Source organism: Phytophthora ramorum (genome assembly GCF_020800215.1).
Source record: "Phytophthora ramorum isolate Pr-102 chromosome Unknown Phyram_PR-102_s0003, whole genome shotgun sequence".
Classification (NCBI taxonomy): Eukaryota; Oomycota; class Peronosporomycetes; order Peronosporales; family Peronosporaceae; genus Phytophthora; species Phytophthora ramorum.
Genome location: NW_027150649.1, coordinates 4,155,647 through 4,179,753, shown reverse-complemented (window position 1 = coordinate 4,179,753; position 24,107 = coordinate 4,155,647). Strand labels below are relative to the sequence as shown.

At 56.7% G+C, this 24,107-nt stretch overlaps 10 protein-coding genes across 10 annotated transcripts; 3 read left to right on the top strand and 7 right to left on the bottom strand.

Moving 5' to 3' along the window:
• Positions 1-1,676: 1,676 nt before the first annotated feature.
• On the top strand, positions 1,677-3,023 carry KRP23_4344 (uncharacterized protein; the record flags this gene model as incomplete). Its single annotated transcript, XM_067889289.1, has 1 exon — positions 1,677-3,023. The coding sequence occupies one exon, from the start codon at positions 1,677-1,679 to the stop codon at positions 3,021-3,023; it is 1,347 nt and encodes a 448-aa protein (XP_067748462.1).
• A 140-nt stretch (positions 3,024-3,163) lies between these two features.
• On the bottom strand, positions 3,164-4,375 carry KRP23_4343 (Bifunctional peptidase and (3S)-lysyl hydroxylase JMJD7; the record flags this gene model as incomplete). The annotated part of the gene is made up of 2 exons (XM_067889288.1): positions 3,164-3,727; positions 3,791-4,375. 2 exons carry the CDS (start codon positions 4,373-4,375, stop codon positions 3,164-3,166), a joined length of 1,149 nt encoding a protein of 382 aa, XP_067748461.1.
• A 764-nt stretch (positions 4,376-5,139) lies between these two features.
• Positions 5,140-6,435, top strand: KRP23_4342 (uncharacterized protein; the record flags this gene model as incomplete). Its single annotated transcript, XM_067889287.1, has 1 exon — positions 5,140-6,435. The coding sequence occupies one exon, from the start codon at positions 5,140-5,142 to the stop codon at positions 6,433-6,435; it is 1,296 nt and encodes a 431-aa protein (XP_067748460.1).
• An 844-nt stretch (positions 6,436-7,279) lies between these two features.
• Positions 7,280-8,656, top strand: KRP23_4341 (uncharacterized protein; the record flags this gene model as incomplete). Its single annotated transcript, XM_067889285.1, has 1 exon — positions 7,280-8,656. One exon carries the CDS (start codon positions 7,280-7,282, stop codon positions 8,654-8,656), a length of 1,377 nt encoding a protein of 458 aa, XP_067748459.1.
• Positions 8,657-9,021: 365 nt separating this feature from the next.
• KRP23_4340 (uncharacterized protein) lies at positions 9,022-10,335 on the bottom strand (the record flags this gene model as incomplete). The annotated part of the gene is made up of 1 exon (XM_067889284.1): positions 9,022-10,335. The coding sequence occupies one exon, from the start codon at positions 10,333-10,335 to the stop codon at positions 9,022-9,024; it is 1,314 nt and encodes a 437-aa protein (XP_067748458.1).
• A 1,455-nt stretch (positions 10,336-11,790) lies between these two features.
• Positions 11,791-13,116, bottom strand: KRP23_4339 (uncharacterized protein; the record flags this gene model as incomplete). The annotated part of the gene is made up of 1 exon (XM_067889283.1): positions 11,791-13,116. The coding sequence occupies one exon, from the start codon at positions 13,114-13,116 to the stop codon at positions 11,791-11,793; it is 1,326 nt and encodes a 441-aa protein (XP_067748457.1).
• A 999-nt stretch (positions 13,117-14,115) lies between these two features.
• Positions 14,116-15,399, bottom strand: KRP23_4338 (uncharacterized protein; the record flags this gene model as incomplete). The annotated part of the gene is made up of 1 exon (XM_067889282.1): positions 14,116-15,399. One exon carries the CDS (start codon positions 15,397-15,399, stop codon positions 14,116-14,118), a length of 1,284 nt encoding a protein of 427 aa, XP_067748456.1.
• Positions 15,400-16,043: 644 nt separating this feature from the next.
• KRP23_4337 (uncharacterized protein) lies at positions 16,044-17,342 on the bottom strand (the record flags this gene model as incomplete). Its single annotated transcript, XM_067889281.1, has 1 exon — positions 16,044-17,342. The coding sequence occupies one exon, from the start codon at positions 17,340-17,342 to the stop codon at positions 16,044-16,046; it is 1,299 nt and encodes a 432-aa protein (XP_067748455.1).
• Positions 17,343-18,281: 939 nt separating this feature from the next.
• KRP23_4336 (uncharacterized protein) lies at positions 18,282-19,805 on the bottom strand (the record flags this gene model as incomplete). The annotated part of the gene is made up of 1 exon (XM_067889280.1): positions 18,282-19,805. The coding sequence occupies one exon, from the start codon at positions 19,803-19,805 to the stop codon at positions 18,282-18,284; it is 1,524 nt and encodes a 507-aa protein (XP_067748454.1).
• A 1,101-nt stretch (positions 19,806-20,906) lies between these two features.
• Positions 20,907-22,190, bottom strand: KRP23_4335 (uncharacterized protein; the record flags this gene model as incomplete). The annotated part of the gene is made up of 1 exon (XM_067889279.1): positions 20,907-22,190. The coding sequence occupies one exon, from the start codon at positions 22,188-22,190 to the stop codon at positions 20,907-20,909; it is 1,284 nt and encodes a 427-aa protein (XP_067748453.1).
• Between the last annotated feature and the right edge of the window lie 1,917 nt (positions 22,191-24,107).

Below are 24,107 nucleotides of genomic sequence, written 5' to 3'. Positions count from 1 at the left end.
GCCACCCTGGCCGAGTCTGAAAGCGAACACACGCGCTCAATATTTCATGTACTCAGCTTTTCTGTATAGAAACAACTCATCCGGTGCAGTCCGATCTTCCGAAGATAAACGACACCAATAGGGATTAACACAAGGTCACACGCCATGCCGCTTTCTGTGGGACTTCGTACTTTGTGGAAGTGGCTCTGACCCCATTAGGCTTTCCGAAAATGAGAAGTTTACACTTCCTGATCGGCCGCGTTTTTCTGGAGAAAACGTATGATACACCCTGGACGACAAAGAAGTTCTCCCGCCTCAGAAGCCTTTCTCAAGTGTGCAAGGGTCGATGCGGTGAGTCGCTAGTCCGCTCGAGGTGAGATTTCCAAGGACGGATAGTGACGCTGATATGCCATGAAGCTGTCAATGACTCGTACGTTCACGTTGTACTGTTGCGTCTCCAGATCAAACGAAGCGTTGAAGAATGAAGTCGGTGCGGTGCGGGTCTTGGCCTGTGTATCGGAGCTGAAGAGCTCAAGCGACACAAGCGAAACCGGTTTTCGAGGTCACGGCTGCTCAAGAGTGTCATGCTTAGAGCTACTTTTGCGGTCCTACTTGAAGTCAGTGTATATTTTGAACTAGTATACAAGAACTTCAAAAATAAGCGATGCAATCTCGCGCTGCATGCACACTTACAGGTATTTTCATCTCATGAATCTGTCCTCGGGGGACGTCAGGAATGAAAGCGCCACGCATTCGCGAGTACACTTTATGTTGGCCGGTTTGAGATTGTTCGAACTCACATTAAGTCGGCGATGACGGAGCTTGGATGCTATTCGGGAAATATGCGAATGATCAGCAATCTGTGGAGGGATATCAATAAGTTCGCTTCTCCCTCCGACACGACACGTCAAAGGTGTGGAGCCATCACAATCCATAAGCTCTTTGATTGGTTAATATAAGTTCATTGTCTGATTTGATTCATAAAAGTGGTTTTATTGTAAAAGCATTCACCCGATTGGCCAATAATATCGATATTGAAGCTAAGTATAATCGGGGATTTGACCATAACCCTTAGTCGTCCTGCGTAAGGTTGCAATCTGCACCTGATCGCACCTCGCCAGAAGGCCACTCAAAATAAGCTGATCAAACTGCTCAAACTCTACTTAGGGTCAACGGACCAACGAGCAATGCTCTCTCAATTCACCGTCACTGACAGGTGCAAGGTGGTTGCTGAGCCCTGTCCATACATGTACTGTACATGTATTGCGGCGGCGTGTACTCTACCGGGGATTTGCAAGGCCCTCTCGCCCAATTCCTCTGCTTGGTTTTTTCGTGTTGATGGCGCATCTCCTATTTTGTTTCTAGAGGATGATCAGCACGCTGATCTTCGTTGGTCCCCTACAGAGGCCCCCGAACAGCTACATGTACATATTTGCTAGTGCCCATGGCGGTGAAACGCAGTCGCCATACGACCCATTTGCACGTCGCCTTCAATGTCGGACCTACATTGAAGGCGACATTGTCAGAGCGACACGAGCGCCTTGCTGCAAGCCAACATCCCGGATGTCGTGGCGTCGTGCTTGTCCAGCGCAACAAAGCCGTGACCAGTGGCATGCAACACCTCGTCCCTTCCCTGCCTCTCCTCTGCCCGGCAGCTTTGTCAACTGTCGCAGTCGCAGTCTTGATCAACGTCGACAATGGTCAAGTCCAAGCTGCCGCCCAACGTGTTCCCGCCCTTGCAGCTCTCGCCGTCCGAGATGCAGGCCATCGTGACCTACACGGACGAGTTGGTGGCCGAGACGCTGACGGCCAGCGAGAAGTTCATTGCGCACCATCGCAAGTTCAACCCCGAGCGCTGGAAGTACGTCAAGACGCAGGACCACCTGCACGTGTACCGATCCCGTCGACGCAAGAGCTCGACGTCGGTGGAGTCCCCACAGCTTCTGTCGCTGTCGGAAATGAGCAGCGGAGGCAGCTTAGCCTCGTCGGACGGCGTTGGTGCGTCGCAGAGCAAGAGCTCGGGTGCTAATAGGAGCCACCGCCACGACTCCGACTACCTCACGGACGGCTCGTTGCTAGCACGCGCGCGGCCTCAACGGGTGCCGCTCCTAGTCGTCACTGGCAAGATGGACGGCACTGTCGAAGACGCGGCGTTCGGAGCACAAGCAGATAACGAGGCTCGCTGGCGGCTGCGGGACGCCTACATTGGCGACGAGTACACCGACCAGAAGATACTAGCGACCATCAAGACCCCGACCGTGGAAGACCCGTTCCGGTTCCTTGGGGTCAAATGGGCCACCAAGGTGCTAGGCACGTTCATCACCCAGCGCGACATGGTGTACATCGAGTCCATTGGGATGGCGCGTGACTCGAACGGAGAACGCGTCGCCTACGTCCTCATGCACAGCTACGCGTTGGATCGCGTGCCGGAGTTGTCGGAGTTCGGCGTCATCCGCGCGCGTGTGTCCTCGTGCTTCATTCTGCGGCCGCACTCCGATAGAACGGTCGAGGTCTTCTGCCGAGCTTTCAACGACATGGGCGGAGATATGATGGACAACGTCACGATCAGCATCTTCACGCAGACCGTGCTGGCTGTCGGTGGACTCGTGGAATGCGCGTACGTCAAGAAGCTCAAGTGGCAGATGACGGCTCGGGAGCGTGAAGCGCGGGAGCACGCGACGACTCTTGCTGCGCAGGCGCATTCGCCTACACACTGCGCTGCTTGCCACCACTCGCTGAGCAAGTTCGCGCGTATGGTCCAGACGGGAGCAGCCTGCCAAGTTTGCCGTCGGGTCTTCTGCGGCAAGTGCACTGTCACCAAAAAGGTCGGCGTCGACTTTGGCAACGCCGGTGGGATCACGACCAAGAACATGGAGTTCTGCCAAGAATGCTTTACGCTCGCCATGAAGCTGTCGGCGTGGAGTGTGGCTCTGGAGACGGTGTCAGACGGCAAGCCTCAGATGGGCAGCCACAGTTCGCTTTCCACGACCAAGTCGTTGTCCAAGTCGTTGTCCAAGTCGATGTCTTTATCGAGCTCCAGCTAGTTATCACGTGCGTAGACCGCACTCATGCGACTCAGAGCAGCAGCAAGGGTGTCAGGCAGGAGCAATACGGTAGCAGTAGATAATTATGATGGTCCAATGTCCAAAAGTGCGTCGAAATCAAACAGCAAGCTGCGTTATCCTCACTCCAACTCGCTGTATTGTTGAAGATCACCGTTTTCTAGCTCGTCTGTGGCTTGATCTGTTTGTTTACTGCGTGTTTCCTCTTCCAGTGCTGTGATCGCTGCTCCAATGTCGTGCACAAAGTTGAAGTACACATAGCGGCAGTCAAACTCCATGTCGTGCCAGTAATTCACCGAAATCGTCGGACACAAGTGCGCGGCGCGATGATACCACAACGACGGCAAGTAAAGCACCTCGCCAGCGTTCACGACCACTTCAATGGGGTTCAACGTCGCAGCCAGCGGGTACCTCTTCGTGTCAATATTCAGCGGGTCCACTGGGATCCACGGCGTGTCGCCCTTATCAGGCGACGACAGAATCTTCCACGCAGCATGCTGCGGGTATTTCTCATGGAACCGCTCCGTGGCAACCAAATCCACCACTAAATGCTGCTCTTCATCTGGCTCGGGTGAATCCGCGTGACGATACCTCGCCGACGAAAACTCTCGCTCGTACAGACACCCAACCGCCGACGGGGGCAACAGAGTAAAGTGCTTCTGGCCCTTCACGACGCAGTACATGTTCTGTCACAACACAAACCTCCAGTCAGCTCCACCCCCCACAACTCACAACCAACCAACTCGCACCTCGTAGTGGTCTTTGTGCATGGTGGAAACGGCCCTTTCATCGCCGATCCAGATATTCACCGCTTCCGGTTCGTTGCCGAAAGCTTCGATGGCCAATTCCAGCGCTGGTGGCACTTCGTCAAACAGCCCTGGGAATTGCTCTCTCAAGCTGTCGTTCTGGTGCGAAAGGTACGGGACCCCATCGAACGTTTCTCGGTTTTTCAGCACTTTCAGAAACTCCGCGAGAGGCATGTCCCTCTCTTCCGGCATGACGAAAACCTCTTCGTGGTGACGCGGAAGTTCCAGTACCGCGTCTCCGAAGCCAAAAGGGGTGACGTCCACAGTCACCGGGTGGTCCCCCGCCTTGGCAATGAGATGGTCGTCATTTTTCCAATTGACGATGGCCTCCTGCCACTGGGGTCTCGTCATGGCGTTCTGCAGCACGACCGGGACATTGCGACTCACGAACTCGCGGTGGAATTCGAGCGCAGTCAGCGACGAAGCATCGACGCGGCGAATCGAGTGCAACGGGGCCCAAAAGTCCTGCGTATCGCTCTGCAAACGACGCAGAGTCGACTCCAGCTCGTCGGAGAGGGAGCTCGCCATGGCCACAGGTCACAGGTTTCGGTTGTGTAGAGCACACGAAATCTGTGACGTGGTGCGGGTCTGCGTAATTATGAGTGCTTACCGAACCAACGCTGACATCCGGCTCGCTGTTGCCGACGGTCTCACTCCCATGGAGTCTACTGGTGCGCAGTAAGGAGGACCCCAAAGGTAAACTACTCATAAAGAGTGATCAGCCTGTACTTCACATCAGTTCATCGCCGACTCCTCCTCCCCAGCCTATACCAGACCACAACCTAGCTTCTTGCGCCTTTTCCAACTTGTTGGGCTCGAAGAAACCCAGACGCATTTCCTTGAGGCGACAATCGATCGTGTGGATCGTGTAAACTAGGATGGCGTTACCGTTGTGCAGGTCATGTGAGTGTGCGTCTTCAAGAGAATGCCACGCCAAAAGTTTCTCTCACGCTGGAGCAGTCCCAAGTTGGGACTGCTCCGGCGCTCCCAAGTGCTGCTGCATGTCTACAACGCAATCGCAAGTCTTGTGAGCGAGGACAAGCAGGCACGCGAGCTGCAATGCACGGCCACGACCTAGCGACATTGTACACAAATCGTTTTAGTCGTCGATTCCTGACAGCTTTGCTCCGACTACCGAGCCATGAAGCCCCAGCCGTCGGTCCGTTGGGACATACGGCTGGTGCGCAGCGTCGTAACTTTACACCAGCATGTACGTGAACATTGCCACTGCTCTACGATGTCACACGAGTGGCACTTCTCAATCCTATTGGCGACTGCCACACCGAAACGAGATGGATCGAGCCAACGTCGTGTACCCGCCCAAGCCATTCACACTGTCCGCGGTCGATGCGGCTGCCTTCGAAACGCTGACAGATCAGCTCGCAGCTGAGACTTTGCGCGCACACGACGACTTCGTCGGTCAAGGACGGGTCGTTGACCTGAGCCGGTGGAAACCAGTGAAGGAGAAAAACAACATGATGGCGTACCGGACACGAAAACGCAGAGACCGCGTCCCGAGTGACGAGACGGAGGCAGTCGCGTCGTCGCCCCAAATGCCGTCGTTCTACCCAGCAGTCGACAAGAAGCTGCAGCACGCATTGTCCGAGACGTATCCGAGCGTCACCTTCTTGGAAGCGGACTCGGAGGACGAACTCGACGAATTCAGCTACGTAGACGTCTTAGAGCAGAACGTGCTGGAGAATTCAAGGCCAGAACACGCGCCGTTAGTATTCGGCACGGGTGTAGTGCCCGGTACTATCGAAGATGCAGCTCTAGGCTTCCTTGCAGACACCGAAGCACGTAGCCGAATGAGGAACGCGAACAGCAAAGAGGTGGTGGTTGACGACGTGCGCATTCTCGCTCGCATCCAAGGACCTACTGAGGAAGACCCGTTCCGCTTCTTGGGGGTCAAGTGGTGCTCCCATTCGACTGCAGGTCCAGCAGGACACTTCATCAAGCCTCGAGACTACCTAATCGTCGAGTCCACCGGCATGGCCCTCGACTCAGACGGTGAACGCTTCTGCTACGTGCTGAACCACTCCATCGAACTGGACGAGGTGCCCGACTTCAGGAAGTTTGGCCTCGTGCGGATGAGGTTCTCCGCCTGCCACATCATCCGGCCGCATGTCACCGCTGGGGCGATTGAGATCTTCTGTCGCGGGTATATGGACACCGGTGGCAGCCTGGCTGAGAGAATGTGCACGTACATGTTCTGCGACGGACTCCTGACAGTGCCTCAGATTGTCGAGGAGGCCTACACGAAGAAGCTCATATGGCTACTTCACATCAAGCACCGTGCCGAGAGGAGTCTCAGTCTGGCATCGCTGTATATTTCCGACACGTGTCCGTGCTGCCATGACAAGCTACACACAGGGTTCGCCAAGCTGCTGGAAGGCAACTCGATGTGTCACCTCTGTAGGCAAACCATTTGCCGCAAGTGCACGGCCAAGAAAGCACTGCCGTTAGACGTCGGTGGGCGCAAGCAAATAGCACGGAAAACGATGGATTTCTGTCTGAGCTGCTACTTGGAAGCCAAGAACATGTCGGCGTGGCAAGTCGCAATTAACACTTTGTCAATGGCCGAGTAGGCACAAACGTACCAGTAACGATCAACAAGAACCAAGCAAGTGGAGCTCACCGCGCTGTGCTCCGTGTCCAATTGTCACTGAGTCTTGGTTCACGCGAGCAGTGATGGTAATGCCGGCCCCATTTTCTGGAAGTCGCCTATCCGAGGTTGGGGATTCCTACCCTTTGCCGTGGAGGAATTAATCTATTCAAGTAGATTCAAGCCATTTTTCAAAACGCAAGTACTCACGAGTACATCGAACAAAATCATCAGGGCGAAGACAAGCATTCCGGATTTATCACGCGGCACCAAGAAGCAGTTGAAACGAGCCCGGTAGCTTGTTGTTGCCGAGGTCGTATCGGAAATCGTAGCTGGATGCTACCCGGAGATTAAGGGTAAAAAGAAAGAATCAGCTTGGTACCCAAGCAAGAATACGACCGCATGCTCATAACGACCAGTACTACCTTCTAATATGCCACCGACTATCACCGCCACCTGCGATCCTGAGACCATCTTTATCGCCCACGCAGCGTGCAGCTCCTCGAGTATTGTCACGCTCGCCGCTACCTTGTATGACGGCAGTCAACTTGTAAGTAGTCATTGTAATCTACTTACGTTTTGAAAAAGGGCTCGGATCTACTTGAATAGATTAGCTCCTCCTTTACCAAGTCAAAGCTACCCCATCGCGAAAGTTTAGCCAAGTCAAAGTCAGGCAAGCCAAGTCGGCTGATTCTTGAGATCGGATTGGCGATGCATTGTGTGAATCAACTGTTGATTCAACAGCCGATTGTACTACATGTACATTTTGTGGCTCAGTGTTCGTCACTAGCCAATTTGCACAGCCTTCGCTCCACGCGTCGACTTTCATGGAGCACTCTGATGTCGTTTATCCTCCAGTGCCGCTAACTCTGCGTGCCGAAGACGAGAAAGCGATCGAAGCGTTGGCCGATCGACTTGTAGCGGAGACTCTGCACGCCAGCGAGGACTTTGCCTCGCAAGGTCGTGTGGCCGACCCCAGCTGCTGGAAGGTCATTAAGGAGAAAGACAGCATCGTCGCGTACCTGGACATCTCGAACGCATGTCCATTAACACGAGACAGATTCTGGAGTGAGGACACCGTCGTGGTTACTGCCTCTCCACAGAATCCGACATTGTACCCGACAAGCGGCAGATCTTTCGAAGCCTTTCAACGACAAGGACTCGCCGCCCTAGATGACGATTCCGAAGACGAGCAAAGCTGCCATCATGACGACTTCGTCAAGCTGGGAGCAAAAGGTGGCTTTGAAACGAGTGTGCTGGAGAAGTTTCGTCCCGAGAACGTGCCAATTGTTTTCTCGTCAGGAGTTTTCCCCGGGAAAGTTGAGGACATGGCGCTCGGGTTTTTGGCCGACACGGAAGCTCGCACTCGGATGCGAAACAATACCCACAAGGAGGTGATTGTCGAGGACATGAAGATTCTAGCGAAGATCCACGGCCCGACGCGAGATGACCCGTTCCGATTCCTGGGAGTCAAGTGGAGTTCATATTCGTCGGGTCGCACAATGGCGCTGGTTGTGAAGCCCCGAGACTACCTGGTAATCGAGTCGACTGGTATGGCGCTGGATTCGAACGGCCAACGCTTCTGCTACATGCTCAATCACTCGATTGAGATGAACGAAGTGCCCACGTTTCGGGACATCGGGAAAGTCCGAATTGCTTTGTCCTCCTGCCACCTCGTGCGCTCCTGTGAGGATGGCGAATCGGTCCGAGCTTATGCTCGAGGCTTCTTGGATATTAGAGGAAGTTTTAGTCCTCGTCTTGGCGCTGTTCAGTTTGCTGAAAGCCTCGTGGCAGTTCCTAAAGTTTTGGAGGAAGCCTACCTCAAGAAGCTGGCGTGGATGATGCACGACCGATTGGGCTTGAGCACTACAAGTACCAGCAGCGCAAGCGACAGCAACAGTAACAGCTGTAGCAGCAGTGGTAGCTCAAAAATCGGGGCCGACACGTCCAGCAGTTGTTCGTGCTGCCATGGAAAACTTTCTTCGAGACTTGGAGGTTTGATGGAAAGGAAATCTGTCTGCAACCTCTGTCGAGAGACTGTTTGCCACAAGTGCACAGTCAAGAAGTCGTTGCCCCTGGAGTCTTCACGCGGCCGACTTCTGGAGAAGAAGGGCGTGGAATGCTGCCTGAACTGCTACTTAAAGGCAAAGAGATTGTCTGCGTGGCATGTAGCAATGGCCACCGTGTCCAAAGATTCAGCATAACCTAGAGCACTTCGAATTGACTACTGACTCTTGAAATTGGGCAAAGTAAAGGTGTTGGCTACCCGTACGAAGCGAAAGACATCTCGCACACGTCTGGCGATCGTTGAATCGCCACCAAGTGCGTGCTCGTACAAAGCCTTAATGAAGGTGACATCGACTTGACAGTGAAGTGCTGGCTGTCACCCCCACGAGTTGCTGTCGCGTGAGCACCATTACGCTGCTCATCGATGACATGATCACGTTGAAGTGCAAGCTTCAAGCTTGAGACCTTAGCTCAGTGCATCACGATGATGGATGTTGCGGCGAGTTGTTATAAAAGTACTAAAACCTATCTGGTGGGGCTATTTGTCGAGTAATTGGTCTGCCTACGGTTTGGGCAGTGTTGCCACGCCGACTTTCCATGCCGAAAGCTTCTTCGCCTTCAGGTAGCAGTTCAAGCAAAACTCAAGGCTCTTCTTGCTCTGCGAGTCGAGCGTCAGGTTCTTCTTGACGGTGCACTTCTTGCAGACTTTACGCCGGCACAAAAAGCACGTCGTGCTGCTCTCCAGCAGCTTCTTGAAGCCCCTGGTGGGCAGCTTGTGACAGCATGCGCATCCTTCGTGCTTGTCGTCGTCCCCTCCACTGTTTTGACGTCGCGCGTACGCGCGCACAAACCACGCCAGCTTCTTCAAGTACGACTCCTCCACGATCTGACCAGTGCCGAGCATGTCCTCGCAGAACAATTGTGTCGATGTAAGCACGCTGAAGTGGCCGCCGGGGTTGGAGTATCCTCGTAAGTACACCTCCACCTCGCCTTGGCTGTTGTACGGCCGCACAATCCGGCAGCTCGACGTGCGTAGACGCACCAGCCCGTGCTTCCGGAACTCCGGTACTTCCTCCACCTCAATGGAGTGGCTCAACAAGAAGCACACCCGTTCACCGGTCGAGTCGAGTGTCATGCCGGTGGACTCGAGCACCACCATATCTCTGGGCTTGGACACGACCGCACCGGCTCGACCCGACGAGTAGGAGACCCACTTAATCCCGAGGAACCGGAACGGGTCCTGCTGGGTGGGGCCGCGGATCTGCGCCAAGATGCGCAGCTCCTTGATGTTGACGTCTTTGCTCATCATGGCGCGCATGACACTGCGGTCCTCCGTGTCGGCTAGAAAACCGAGTCCTGCGTCCTCCACGGTTCCTGGGATGACGCCGCAGCCGAACACCATTGGGGTGTTGGGTGGACGCGACTTTGCGAGCACGCTCTGCTCGGGCGACTCGCCGTCCACGCGGCTGCTTTCGTAGTAGTCTGAGCCTGTGTAGGAAGACCCTTCGTCCTGCGAAGACTCGTACGACAAGTGCGTGCGGCTGCGGCCCATCAAGTCGCTCAAGGAGCTGTCGGCAGAATAGAGTTTTGGTCGGTGCACGAATGACGACTCGACCGGTTCCTCGGTCGCGAGGCGTTCACGGCGCGCGCGTCGAGACCTGGACCGGTACGCGGTCATGCTGCCCTTCTCCATGACCGGTTTCCACCGTTCCAAGTCGACCGACCGGCGGTCGGCGATGAAGTCTTCGCTAGCCTGCAGCGTCTCGGCCACAAGTTGATCGGCCAGCGTCTCGAATTGCTCCGTGTCCGTTCGGGTGAGCACGAGCTCCCGCGGTGGGAAGACGTGTCCGGCGTCCCAAGAATCTCCGAACCTCATGCTGTCCGCGTGCTGGAGAGAGAGGAAGTGGGCGTTGGTTACAGACGCGAGCAGGTGGAATCGGTCCGTCCTCGTGTCATGCAGCGGGAGCAAAAGTTGAAGAGAGACCTCGTGCTTTTACAGCCAAGGACAGGGTGGCGGGATCCTTCAAGTGGGATCGGAGCTTGGCCGTCGTGGCGTCGCGCGCGACTTGCATGGAATAAGAGATGTAGAATCGGTCTCCGCTGACTGGGACACCCGCTGCTCAGCGGAGAAACGAGGCTTGGAGCTCCGGGGATAGGGACGCGGGTGCCAATTAACTGGCGCAGCACGGCCGCGTATGCAGGTCTGCGGCGTTACGTCGCGACGACCATGTGGAAGGTTCATGGCCAGGTTAGAGCACCCGCCAGGTGTGCGCCTTGATGAGTGCTTCGATCAAAGTTTGACCGTCTGCAGCGGCCAAATGCGGCCTTGCTTGTCGAGGGCCCCAACCTTTCCACTGCATTGACCGGACGGTGGTGGCAGATCAGCTGGATTGGTCTCGCGTCCCGTTATGCTGCGCCGACCCTGCATATGTTGCCATGTTCACGGCGGTGCCAGGGCAGCTGGCAGGTAATGGAACGGGGTGACGTCGCACCGAGAGCGATGGCGTTATCCAAGCCAAGGTCGCCACCTAGACGCCAGCCCGGAACGAAAGGGCTTCCAGGCTTCACCGTGAAGCGCGCCGCCAAATTGCTGTCGGACAGAGCAGCTTGAGACAGCGGGGGGTCCGGCAATATTTGGTGCCGCCGAGATGGTGCTCCGACAGCAAGTAAACCGGATTGGTTTACTGGACGCTCTTTTGATGGGGATTCCCGTGCCATCGCCGATTCTTTCGCGGTGGTGCCTCTCCTCGCTCTGCTCCGAGTCGCACCGCGTTGGAAGATTCAACACCGCCCCAGTGGACTCCACAGTGTGGACATGGTCATCGTTAAGGAGCCTTTACGCGCGCTATTAAATAAACTGCGCACATTTCGAGATGCATACTCCGCAGTCGTCAACATGGGATAGACTTGGTACCTGTTCGTAGTGCACGGGTATCCGCAGCCAGAAACGGTATCTACAAGCCACCTTCACCGATTCGATGGGCTCAACTGCGCTTTTAACAACCTCGACACACTCGGTTGATGTGTCCTGCGGTGCGGTCTGTCCGGCGCGGTGTATCGGCGCCGGTCTCCGATAGAAAGGGACGCTTAACTGCTCCAAGTTTGATGCCGAGGACTGTGGTCATTGACCACTGGTCGACCGCAGTGCGGTGCCGCCGATATGGTGACACTTTCTAGGATACCGTCTCGGTGTGTAGACTGCTGGACGAGGTTTGTTGGGGAGAGAAGATGACCTATGTTGACTCTTAAAAATACGATGGCTCGGGGCCTCTAGTCAATTCGTTCTGCTCTCGTCACGGGTAGTCTATCACTATGTACTTCTGCCGGCAGCTTACCTGCACTTCTGCTTCATCTTGAGCTGCCTCGTCGCGATAGTCCAAGCAGACATTTGCCGGGCCTCGATCACGCACGACACGCAGAACGTGAGCTGTCGCTGGAGATCCTCCTCTGCATCCAGGAGCAGCTTCTTCTCCACGCTGCACTTGTAGCAAATCGACTGTCGACAGATCGCACACGCGCCACTTGAATGGATGAGGCTGCTGAACGACTTGGTGCTCTTACCACAGACACCGCAGTCCTTGGTCTGCTGCCCGGACGCGTCGCTCGCACGACGGCGAGTCATCTGCCACGCGAGTTTCTTCAGATACGAGGCCTCGACCATGCCCACGACGTCAACCACGCCTTGGGAGAAGACCGAGACGCCAACAACCTCCGGCATGCTGCCGCCCATGTCCGCGTAGCCTCGGGCGTACACCTCAATCTGCGTCTCCGAGACTTGGCGCATGATGTAGCAGATAGAGAGGTTGAGGCGGATCACGTGGAAGCGATCCGGGAGCGGCGGGATCTCGTCCAACTCGACGGAATGGGCGAGACTGTAGTACACGCGCTCACCGTCCGAGTCCAGCGCGATACCGGACGACTCGATGAACAAGCAGTCACGGCGCGACATGATGGCGCCCATGTCCCTTGTGGCCCATTTGATGCCGACGAACCGGAACGGGTCTTCCTCACTCGGAGACTGGAGCGACGCCACCACCTTGCGGCCGTCGAAGCCGTCGTTCTTGACGTACGCATTGCGCTCGAGCCACGCTTCGTTTGTGTTTGCCAACGCTCCAAAGGCGACGTCCTCCACGGACCCGTCCATGATGCCGATCGCTGCGATCAAAGGAACCTTTGCAGGCTTGATCTTCTCCAGCACGCTCTCCTCGGGGAACACTGAGAAGGAGCCGCAGTCGCTCGACGAGCTCGCGGTATGTTGCGAAACACCGCTGGCCGACTTTTCCACCGCGACCTCCGGTTCCACGTCTTCCTCGTCTGGGGTGTAGGCTTGCGGGCGACCTGCTGCCCTCGCTTGACGCTGCTCCTGCTCTACGGTGTTGTTGGACAGCAACCGAGGCCGACTCGGCTGCTTCTCGTTCACTTTGGCGTTCATCCGCTTAGAACCGGAGCGCCGGGTGCGGTACACGTGCACCTTCTCACGGGACTTGACATGTTTCCAGAGTCGGGAATCGACCTGGCGGTTGTTGCCCATGAACCGCTCGTACGCATGCAGCGTCTCGACCACCACTCGGTCGGCCGTGTCGGTCAGCGCGTGTTGGCGCTCCTTGCTGAGGCTCACCTGCTCCGGAATGACTCCGTCTGCGTCTTTGTAGGCCATCGTGGGAGTTGACAGTGAGCGTCTTCGATACGCTACCAACCCGTGCTGCTAGCCACGAAGCAAGTCTCGAAGTGGCTACCCCACGTTGTATACGAGCCACGCAGGCAGGAGAAACCGGAGAAAGGTGCTGGTGGTGCGCACGAGATTGGGGAGGGCAAACAAAGCGGCACCTTATCAAGCTCCAACCAAATCTCACCCAGAGCCGAACGAGAGAGCTCGTCATGTGCGGCCAGAGATCGAGCGTTTCCTGTTTCAGTTTCTTGGCATGTTCCTGCTTCGAGCTGGCGTCGTGACGTTGAGTGCCCATCCAAACAAGACATGGCTCTAACCTGCTTCTTCTGATGGCGAATTCACGCTCGCTGTTGAGCTCACCGTCATGTGATGGCCTTCGCTTTGCATGCAGCACGAGCTCGACCAACGACGCCTTAGTGGCTTCCGTCGCGAGCTCTTGCTGCTAACGTACTTTGAGTTGCTGCAGCGTGCAAAGTCCGCATGAGTCAACGACGCGACAGCTCTGCATGGAGGAGGCTGCGTGATCTTTGTGCTGCGCCTCGGCGAGCACTGATCACTTCGCAACAGCCGATGCAGCCACAAGAAACCTAAGGCTCCAGCCACCTTGCACTTCGCAGCAACTCGACGACGATGGATGCAAGCAAGAGGAGGCAGAGAGACCCACAGCGCGTGCATCCCCCACCATCAGACTTGGAGCTCCTTCCATTGCGAGTTCAACGTGCAAGTGCAGAAGCCAGGCGGGTTCTGAGTCATAGCTTCGTCCTCAACCGGCGAGTCGCAGAGTAGCAATCGATGATCCTTATATTCTTCTTGGTCTTGTAGTTCACTTCACTTTGGGGCATCTCTCGTCGCCCATGACTATTCCGGTCTCCGATGCTGCTGACATGCAACCTCTTGATGTCCTTACTGGCTGCTTCGGTTTGGACGCTCATGCACTTTTTCCACGTGCCATATTGGTGCCGGCTATCGTACACGTAGCTGCTTCAATCACGAGGCTTTGAGCAGGGATGTGGCGACGTCCCAAGCCGGCAGCCTTCGTGACTCGAGTACGCACGAGAGGCAGAAGGAGAACTGCTTCTGGACGACGTCTTCGGGCGACACGATCGACAGCTTCTTCTGCACGCTGCATTTGCTGCAAACCGGAAGTCTACAGATCGGACAGCCGCTACCCGACTGCACCAGGTTGGACAGCTTGGCCACGCTCTTCCCGCAGACTCCGCAATGCTTGCTCGCCCCGACGCTTTCGGATTGGCGGCGGCGGCTCATAAGCCACGTAAGCTTCTTGAGGTACGAGCACTCGACCATCCCCGAGACGGCGGCGACGGCTGCGGAGAAGAAGCTCACGCTGAACCCCTCGGGCATTTCGCCGCCCATGTCCGAGTACCCTCGACAGAAAACGTCGACCTTTTCCTCATTCAGCTGCCGCATGATGTAGCAACTCGAGAGGTTCATACGGATGGCATTGAAGCGCTCAGGCAGTGCAGGGACCTCCGGCAGCTCGATCGAGTGTGCCAGACTGTAGTAAACACGCTCACCGTCCGAGTCCAGCGCGATCCCCGACGACTCCAAGAACACGACGTCTCGTCGCGTCATAAACGCTCCGTAGTCGCGCGTGGCCCACTTGACGCCAATGAACCGGAACGGGTCTTCGTCGCTAGGGCCTTGCAGCGTGGCCAGCACCTTGCGGCCGTCAAATCCGTCGTTCTTAGTGTACGAGCTGCGCACCTCCCACGCATACCTGGTGTTGGCAAGAGCTCCGAATGCTGCGTCCTCAACGGATCCGTCCATCACGCCCGAGGCCACGATCAACGGTACATGCGACGGCTTGGTCTTGGCCAATACGCTGTCCTCAAGCGCGAAGGACCCGCCTTCACTCGTGGAGCTGTGAGTATTCGTGTGGCTCGCTTCGTCGCTATGTATTTCGTCGTCGTCTACGAACCCAAGCGGACGACCTGCTGCAATGGCGTCACGTTGGTGCTGCTCGACCGCGTTGTTGGACAAGAGTCTCGGGCGACTGGGCTCCTTTTCGTTGACGTCGCAGCTGGTTCCTCTGCTCGACCTCCGAGTGCGATACACGTGAACCTGTTCGCGAGACTTGACCTTCTTCCAGACGCGGCCGTCAACTCGTCGGTCGTTGGCGATGAAGTCCTCGTTGGCCTGCAAGGTCTCCGCTACGATGCGGTCGGCCAAGTCGGTCAGTGCCTGCTCTTGCTCGGGCGAGAGCTTCAATTGCTTCGGCAGCACGCCGTCCGCTTGCGTGAAGCTCTTCATAGTTGGGCAAAGTCTCCGATTACTATCGTGAGTCAGCTTGAGTATCGACTCGGCAAGTGGTGAAATGAAGAGGTTGTCAACCGTGTGCGGCTGTGTGGCTCGTGTGGGGAAGGAGGCGCATAGACGGCAGCCGATTGCATGATGAGTGAGTGAGTTTGGGCTCGGCTCTGAAGCCGCTCGGGCAGACAGCCTGCCCCCGGCGCCATCGCCGAGCAGATTCCTGGGCATTCCTCATGCTGGCTGGATCGCACAGACGAGCAGTTGGCTTCAATTCGCAGTCACGGACCTGCGGGTGTCGTCGATGCATCGGAGGTGGTAAGCCAAGATTCACCTCGCGATCGTCGCGAAAGACAGGTTGCCTCCCACTGTAACCTGCCAACTCTTGATCTCACCGACTCGGTGACCGAGCGTTTGAGATCAACGCCGCATCACGCATCATGCCTGTATCCTAGGTGCGATCGACCGCTGTGTTGAAACTTTCGACAACTTAAAAGGCCTTCACGACCGTGACGCTACACGGAAGGTAGCAACGCAGGACTCGTCTGAGACGTGTCGCTGTATTCGTTCGCAGGTAACGGGGCACTTGAGCTATTGGCGACCTACGCACATTTTGCCGGGATAAATAAGCTAGTCTATCGTTTGCATTAGGAGCTCCGAAGGCAGGCCGACGCGACTTCCCACGCCGAGAGCTCCTTCGACTCGATGACGCACGGCAGGCAGAAGGTGAAGCTCTTCTGCGTTACGTCCTTGGACGCGTCCACCGTGAGCTTCCTCTGGATGCTGCACTTGCTGCACGTTACCCGGCGACAAACCGGACAGCCCGAGGGCGACTGGAGGAGGCCTCCGAGCTTGCTTAGCGCCTTGTGGCACACGCCGCACTTGCTGGATGGAGCAATGCCAGACGCGTCGCTGCGGCGCCGCAACGTCATGAGGTAGCTGAGCTTCTTCATGTTGGCGCACTCGACAACGCACGCGCTCGACGAGATGTTCCGGGCCAGCAGCATCACGCCGTAGCTCTCCATCATCTCGCCCCCCGGGTCCGCAAACCCACGACCGAACATCTCCACGGTGTCGGAATTCACCTGCCGCGTAATGTAGCTCATGGACAGCTGCACTCGGATGATGTTGTGACTGAGGTCGAGGCGGGGGCAATCGTCCATGCCAATGGAGTGGATAATGTAGTAGAAGATGCGCTCCCCGTCCGAGTCGAACGCCATGCCCTGGGACTCGAGGTACAGCAGGTCGCGCCGCGTCGTGAAGCCACCGTAGTCGGCAGTGCCCCACTTGATGGTCACGGAGCGAAATGGGTCCTCCTCAGTCGGTTCATGCAGCGTCGCGACAATCTTTCGGTCGTCAAAATGGTCGTTGTGGATGTACGAGTTGCGGACGAGCCACGCGTGCTTAGTGTTGGCAAGTCCGCCGAACGCCACGTCCTCGACGGTACCATCGATTTGACCCGAAGCTACGATCAGCGGGACGTGGGACGGCTTCACCTTAGCTAAGACGCTGTCCTCGAACAGCGAGAAGGATCCGGCACCGCTGGAGGAGCTGTGCGTGGTGGTACTGATCTCCTCATCCGGAAGCGGCTCGTCGTCGTCGTACGCGTACGGTCTGCCGTACGCCGCAGCTTGACGCTGGTGGTGCTCCATGGCGGAGGCGGACATGAGTCTCGGGCGACTCGGGTCCTTCTCGTCGTGCGACTGGCTGTGCATCTTCTGCAGCTTGTTGCCGCGCCGAGAGCGGTAGACGCGGACCTTTTCCTTGGACTTGACCATCTTCCACTGGTCGCGGGGGAGCTGTCGGCCGTTGGCCACGAACGATTCATATGCGTGCAGCGTCTCGGCGATGATGCCATCTGCCATGTCGTTCAGCTCCTGCTGCTGCGTCGCGGACACATGAATTTGGTCGGGCACGACCCCAGGCGGCAAGGTGCACTTGGCCATGACTTGGAAATGGGCACTTTGCGGCCGGTGGACTAGTTCTGGAATGCCGCGCACCTCGGTGGGCCCAGGACACGCAAAGACAGCAGCCAGACGAGAGGAGAACCAGCTGAGACCCGAGATAGTCTGACGAGATGGGAACAATTGGCAAGATGGATGCACAAGCCTGCAGCTCCTTGTTGTCGACTCGCGCCGCAAGAAAACTTTCGCGAACTCCTCGTCGCTCAGTTGTGGCGGTGCGCTTTAGTCGTGTGCTGGACTTCCTGAATGCCAATTCGGCGTCGGGAGGCCGTCGCCGATGTTGTCTAATGGCTCACTCGATCCTCGGGAAGATTTCACTCACGACAAGGGCCCAAGGCTCTTCTGCCTGGGCCGTGATGTCTGTTGCAGGAGCTTCGCGCATATGGCGCGCATAGACTTGAGATCAATGACAGCGCGACCATCATCACCTCGTCGGTCATGCTTTGAAGTTGCTCGCCAAGGCGCGGTCCGTCCCGCGATCTTGAAACCAAAACTACGAGCTAGGTCAAAGCTGCTTCGAACCGTTGGTGTTCAATGCTGTTGCTTGCTGCTGCGGTCGTCAGCATGGTATGTACAGAGTACTGTAGTGAGATACTATCCTGTGACGACCAAGGCCAACGAGAGAGCACAAAGGGCAAGAAAGCATGTCCCAACGACCAGAAGCTCGGACCTCGCACCTCGTTTACGGGCCTCTGCTTGAAGGCGCCTTCTGTCGCATCATCGTTGCTGGGTCTGCCCAGATTGACCGCTTGGCGAAACGATGGAGATCGTACATGTCGTTAGTGCAGCACTGGAACTCGACTGCTTGCTAAATGTGTAAGTAGACAAGAACTGCATAACCTACGTGCATTCGCCTGGTTAAATAAGGATAGCGCAGGGTGCACTGCTACTCTATTGGGGGGGAGGGTCTTGCGTTTGCAGCTAAGAGCTGTGGAGGCAGGCCGTGGCGACCTCCCAAGCGGACAAGTCGCGCGCCTCAATGACGCAGGAGAGGCAGAAGGTGAAGTTCTTCTGCGTGATTTCCTTGGACGCGTCCATCGTCAATTTTCTTTGCACGCTGCACTTGCCACAGGTAACACGACGACAGATCGGACAGCCCGATGGCGCTTGCAGCAGACTACCCAAGCTGTTCTTCAGGGACTTGTGGCACACGCCGCACACACTCGACGGCTCGATTCCGGACGAGTCGCTACGGCGACTACGAGCCATGAGCCAGCTCAGCTTCTTGAGGTTCGAGCACTCAACGACGCCAGAACAGGACGACACGTTCTGTCCCAGGAGCGCAATGCCGTGGCTCTCCATCATTTCACCATGAGGCTCCACGAAGCCGCGGCCGAACAACTCGACGCTTTCCTGGGTCAACTGTCGAGTGATGTAGCACATGGACACCTGCGCGCGAATGATGTTGTGGCAGTTGTCCAGAGGCGGACACGCGTCCAGCTCAACGGAGTGGATGAGGTTGTAGAAGATCTTCTCTCCGTCCGAGTCCAGTGCCATGCCCATGGACTCGAGGTACAGAAAGTCTCGGCGCGTCGTGAACGGGCCGAAGTTGGCCGTCGCCCACTTGATCACAATGGATCGGAACGGATCCTCCTCGCTCGGCGACTGCAACGTCGCGAGTACTTTGCGGTCATCGAACGCGTCGTTCTTGACGTACGAGTTGCGTACCACCCACCGGTGCTTGGTGTTGGCAACGGCTCCAAACGCCACGTCTTCGACGCTTCCGTCAATGGAACCGGTGGCGACCACAAGCGGCACGCGCGACGGCTTAACGTTGGCCAAGACGCTGTCTTCGAATAGCGAGAAGGACCCAGCGTCGCTGCTGGAGCTGTGGGTGTTGGTGCTGATCTCCTCGTCTGGGATCGGCTCGTCGTCGTAGTCGAATGGTCTTCCGGCAGCCGCCGCTTGCTGCATCGCGGTGACCGACAGCAGTCGGGGCCGACTCGGGTCCTTCTCGTCGCACGACTGACGGTGCGGCTTGTGAAGCTTGCCACGCCTCGAACGGAGCACGTGCACCTTCTCCTTGGACTTGACGTGCTTCCACTGGTCGTGGGGTAGTTGTCTGCCGCTGGAAATGAACGACTCGTAAGTCTGCAGCGTCTCGGCGATGATGCCGTCCGCCATGTCCGTCAGCGTCTCCTGCTGAGACTTGGACACCAGGACGCGCTCGGGTACAACACCCGGCGCCGGGATGAACTTGGTCATTGGCTTGCGCTTCTGCTCCACCGCTGAGGCTTTCGAGACAAGTCTTGGACTGACCAGGACCACGCGAAACTCGGTGGACCGCATTGACACGATGAGGTGATGAACCTCCTTGGCTTGGCTTTTGCCGGCGTGGATGCATAGGCACACGCCTTCGGGCCTGTCCCTAGGTGCTTCGCAGTCGCCGCGTTGTGGGCGCGTTGGCGTGAAAGCAAACCCATTCATAAGGCTGCACTGCTGCATGTTCGATGGCTTTCCCGGCGCTAGGGACTCGCGTGATTTTCGGTCGAAGGTATCCGGTGGGTCCGAATGAGCGAGACACGGTGAGTGTGTCGAGGTCCCTTCTGCCTCGAGCGGCGTATGGCGCGCAGAGAGTGGCAGCACTGACGCCTGGACGGCGCTTCCAACGGCGGAAGTCAACGCCGCAGTTGACAGCGAGTTGCAGCCGCGTCTTCTGCTGCAGCATGGAATTCAACTCCGGCTCGAGATCGTCCGACATGCGCTTTGATGAGTCCGATCCGTGGCTGCGCGTGAGCTTCAGTACACTTGACGCGAAAACGATGGAGCTACATGTACAGATATATCTGTGGCGAGTCCGGTGTGGCGATTAACGACAACTTGGTGATCATTGGTTTCGTGAGCAAAAGCTCGTTTACATGCACAGGATCGTACGCGAGGTCGCCGGAAACGATCCATCAAAGGTTCCAGTTCGGAGACCCGGGCTTTGTGCTCGATCACCTTTGGAGTTGTGCTCGGGAATCCAGTGGTCGACGCGCTCTGGTTGCGGCGTCAGCTCTTGATTGCGCAGTCCTACTCCTTCCGGCGTTTGGCGTGCGCCTCAACGGAGGTGTCTATGCGCTTGTGACCGCCTTGCTTCAAGCAGAGCCTTATCTTGATCCTGCTGCGCCACCCCATTGTCGCCATGATCGCGAGCTTCTACCGGCGTGGCGGTCGTCGTTGACTTGTCGACAGTTGACTCGTTGCATCCAATTCGACAGCTTCAACGTGATTGTAGAGCTTGTTTTGCATTACAGCTAACCTTTTCAATTCGGTTCGAAGACTGTTTCTTATCATTTCACGTTGAGTAAGTCTCGCAAGCTTAAAATTGTGGCTAGCAGAGCCTGCGTTGGTATCTCGGAGGCGTTTGCAGTCTTGTCCTTGCATCAATAGATCCGACGCCAAACTTGCCGTTCGTGCCGTCCATAGCGATATCATGTTCGAACAGACTGGTGCAGACGTAGGTCTGGCTACCGAGGGTACGAGATCTCTTGTTATCCACGCACAGCTTTGCGTGTGCTGGAGCTGGGGTGACTGACATCCATAAAATCAGCCAGCTCAGCAAGCTCAAGAGTTTCGCATGCACGCGGTGGCAACTTCCCATGCCGACATCTCCTTTGCCTCAATGACGCACGGCAGGCAGAAGTGAAAGCTCTTCTGCATGATCTCCTTGGACGCGTCCACCGTGAGCTTCTTCTGCACGCTGCACTTGTTGCACGTGACACACCGGCAAATAACACACTCCGACGGCGACTGAAGAAGGCCGAGCTTTTTCAGCGACTTATTGCACACACCGCACTCGCTTGAGGGCTCGGCCGCTTCACTGCGACGACGCAGCGCCAGCAACCAGCTCAGCTTCTTTAGGTTCGAGCACTCGACGAAACCGGAGCACGACGCCACGTTGTGAGCCAGCATTAAAATGCCGTAGCTCTCGATCATGTCGCCGCGAGGGTCGACGAATCCACGGCAGAACAGGTCCACGCTGTTGTCGGCCAGTTGCCGTCCGATGTAGCACACCGTCATCTGCACACGAATGATGTTGCAGCGGTTGTCTAGCGGCGGGCATTCGTCCAGCTCAATCGAGTGGATGAGGTTGTAGAAAATCTTTTCACCGTCCGAGTCGAACGCCATGCCCATGGACTCGACGTACAGAAAGTCTCGTCTCGTGACGAAAGCTCCGTAGGTGCCCGTCGCCCACTTGATGGTCACGGATCGGAATGGGTCCTCTTCACTCGGCGTTTGCAGTACCGCCAAGACCTTTCGGTCGTCGAAAGCGTCGTTGTGGACGTACGAGTTGCGGACCATCCAGGACCGTTTCGTGTTGGACAGGGCGCCGAACGCCACGTCCTCCACCGTCCCGTCGATTATACCTGACGCGACCACGAGCGGTACGTTCGACGGCTTCACCTTGGCCAGCACGCAGTCGTCGGCGAGCGAGAAAGACCCATCGTTGCTGGATGAGCTGCGGGTGTTGGTGCTGTCCTTCTCCTCCAGCGCCGGCTCGTCGTCGTAGACGTACGGCCTCCCGGACGCAGCGGCTTCACGCTGGTGTCGCTCCATTGCTGAGAGTGACAACAACCTCGGACGACTCGGGTCCTTCTCGTCTTGAGACTGACCGCGGGCTTTCATGACCTGGTTGTGTCTGGATCGATAGACGTGTACCTTCTCCTTGGACTTGACGTGCTTCCACTCGTCGTTCGGGAGCTTCCGGCCGTTGGAGATGAAGGTCTCGTACGTCTGCAGCGTTTCGGCGATGATGTCGTCCGCCATGTCGGTCAGAGTTTGTTGCTGCGTCGTGGAAAGGTGGACGCGTTCGGGCACACCGCCCGGCGTCTGGAAGCTTTTGGGCATTGCAGCTTCGAGGCGAGTCTGTGAATGACGAGGCCCCTGCGAACGCCGGCGTGAACAGCTGAGGGATGAGGTGAAGGAGACCTTGACCTTGGTGTCGGAAGGGATGATGTAACTTCGCCAGAGCAGCGTCTTTGCTAGCCAGCTGGCTGCAGTGTTGATTCACAATGGCACCAACTTGGCGTCGGAGGACGCCACTGCAACATACAACTTGCTTGGGTCCGCTGTGAGCGACAGGTTGGTGGTGTGCATATCGGAGATCAACTGACCTCGAGCTGCGCGCTCGGAGCTAAGACGGCCTCCGTCGGCAGGGTTCCATTATGCTACAAGTGCGTTGCTACGTTGGTCACTTGGCGCCGGGTGTCGCGGGGGCAGCATCTGTCGAGTATAGAGTGGCAGGCTGATATGAAGCGGTGGATATGAAAGTTTATCAAAGTTTTAAATCGTCACGCTGCGTGGCGCTTGTCGACGTTCTTGGCTGCACGTTTCGGTCGTGTCGTCTGCCGAGTTCAAGTTGGCACTTCGAAGAGCTTTGCTCGCCCACTGCAGTCAGCTCGAACACCCGTCGTGCTTTTGATGAGTTGGGTGCATTTTGGTCGAGCAAGCAAGTGAAGACTTGGCCTGGGGATGGCTCTGTCTCGCTCTCTCGGCCAGAGTTTCTCAGCAGTCCAGGCTCTGGCCCCGCCCACAGTGACAACATGAAGCCGGGTGCAGGTTCTCGTTGCGGCGGTGACTGCGGTCGAGTCATGGATACGTTCTACGGAGTCCCGCACAGGTGTCTATGTCGCGACTTGACTTGCCTTCAAGAACTTGGCGTGACGAAGCAGCAAACCCAGCAGCGTCGAGGCGTCGTAAATTAGTGTGCTCTTCTGCCTGGTTGCTTATTGTGGGTTTCGCTAGTGCTGCAAGCATGTGTTGCGGTGCACTTGAACTTCAAAGGAGCCTACGGCTTTTCACCACGTGCGCGAAGGGCGGTGTAAGCGCGGCGTGGTTCGCTAAACCCGCAGCAAGGGCGTGACGCTTCGAGTCCAAGGCGACCAAGGTTGAGGCGGCCCTTGCACAGTTCCCTCCCCCGAAGCACGATGTCATCGTGACTCATAGCCTAGCCGTCGAGGCCCGGACCTAAGAAGCGAACAATCTGTGGTGGCCGCGACGCCCGCTGATAGTCAGTGCGGTGGCGTGCTCGGTGTTTGAGCTGCCTCGAGCGCCAGACAACCCCGGGCTTGATCTTCGGCTCCGCGATACCCGTTCCGTTATGCCCCGTTGGTGGATATGAATCCGCCGGCAGACTGCGGCACGAAACGCGTTGGAGTTTCACTGCGGGAGGAAGAGAGAATATAATACTATAGTATTTAGTAGCGGTGTGCTCCCAGTAGGAGGCCCGGAGAAGAACACCTTCGAATTGGCTGTGAATGCTGGGTTCGTGGGAACAATGTTGAAGTGCGTGCGGCCAGCAATGCGAGGGAGGCGATTGCGTAGGTGGTGTACAGTATGACTGGTAGGTGCAGAGCATTACGTTAGACTTGAGAGAGCTGCACGGACAGACCTTCCCAATGTCTGCACTGGGCAGCAGCTCTCACTTTTGATTTTCATCAATACATTGCGGCAACAAAATCTGGAGCAAGGTCGCTACATGTAGAGTTTTACACTTTCCTACACTTTGTGAAACACGAAAGTTCATCACATGAGAATAATAGCCGAGATTCACGCGTCGGCTCTGGATTTCAGACTTGTCGTACCCTCTGACATCGGGGAATGGGAGCTAAAGGACTTCAAAGGAACCTTTGTATTACATGTAATAGCCGCATTCATCGCTTGTACGGCACATTGTGCGGTTGCACTCTTTTGTGAGCAACTCGCTCGGCGCGAAACCCGTCGACAATTGGGTACGTCGTGCGCCTTTCCAAAGTCGGCCAGCAG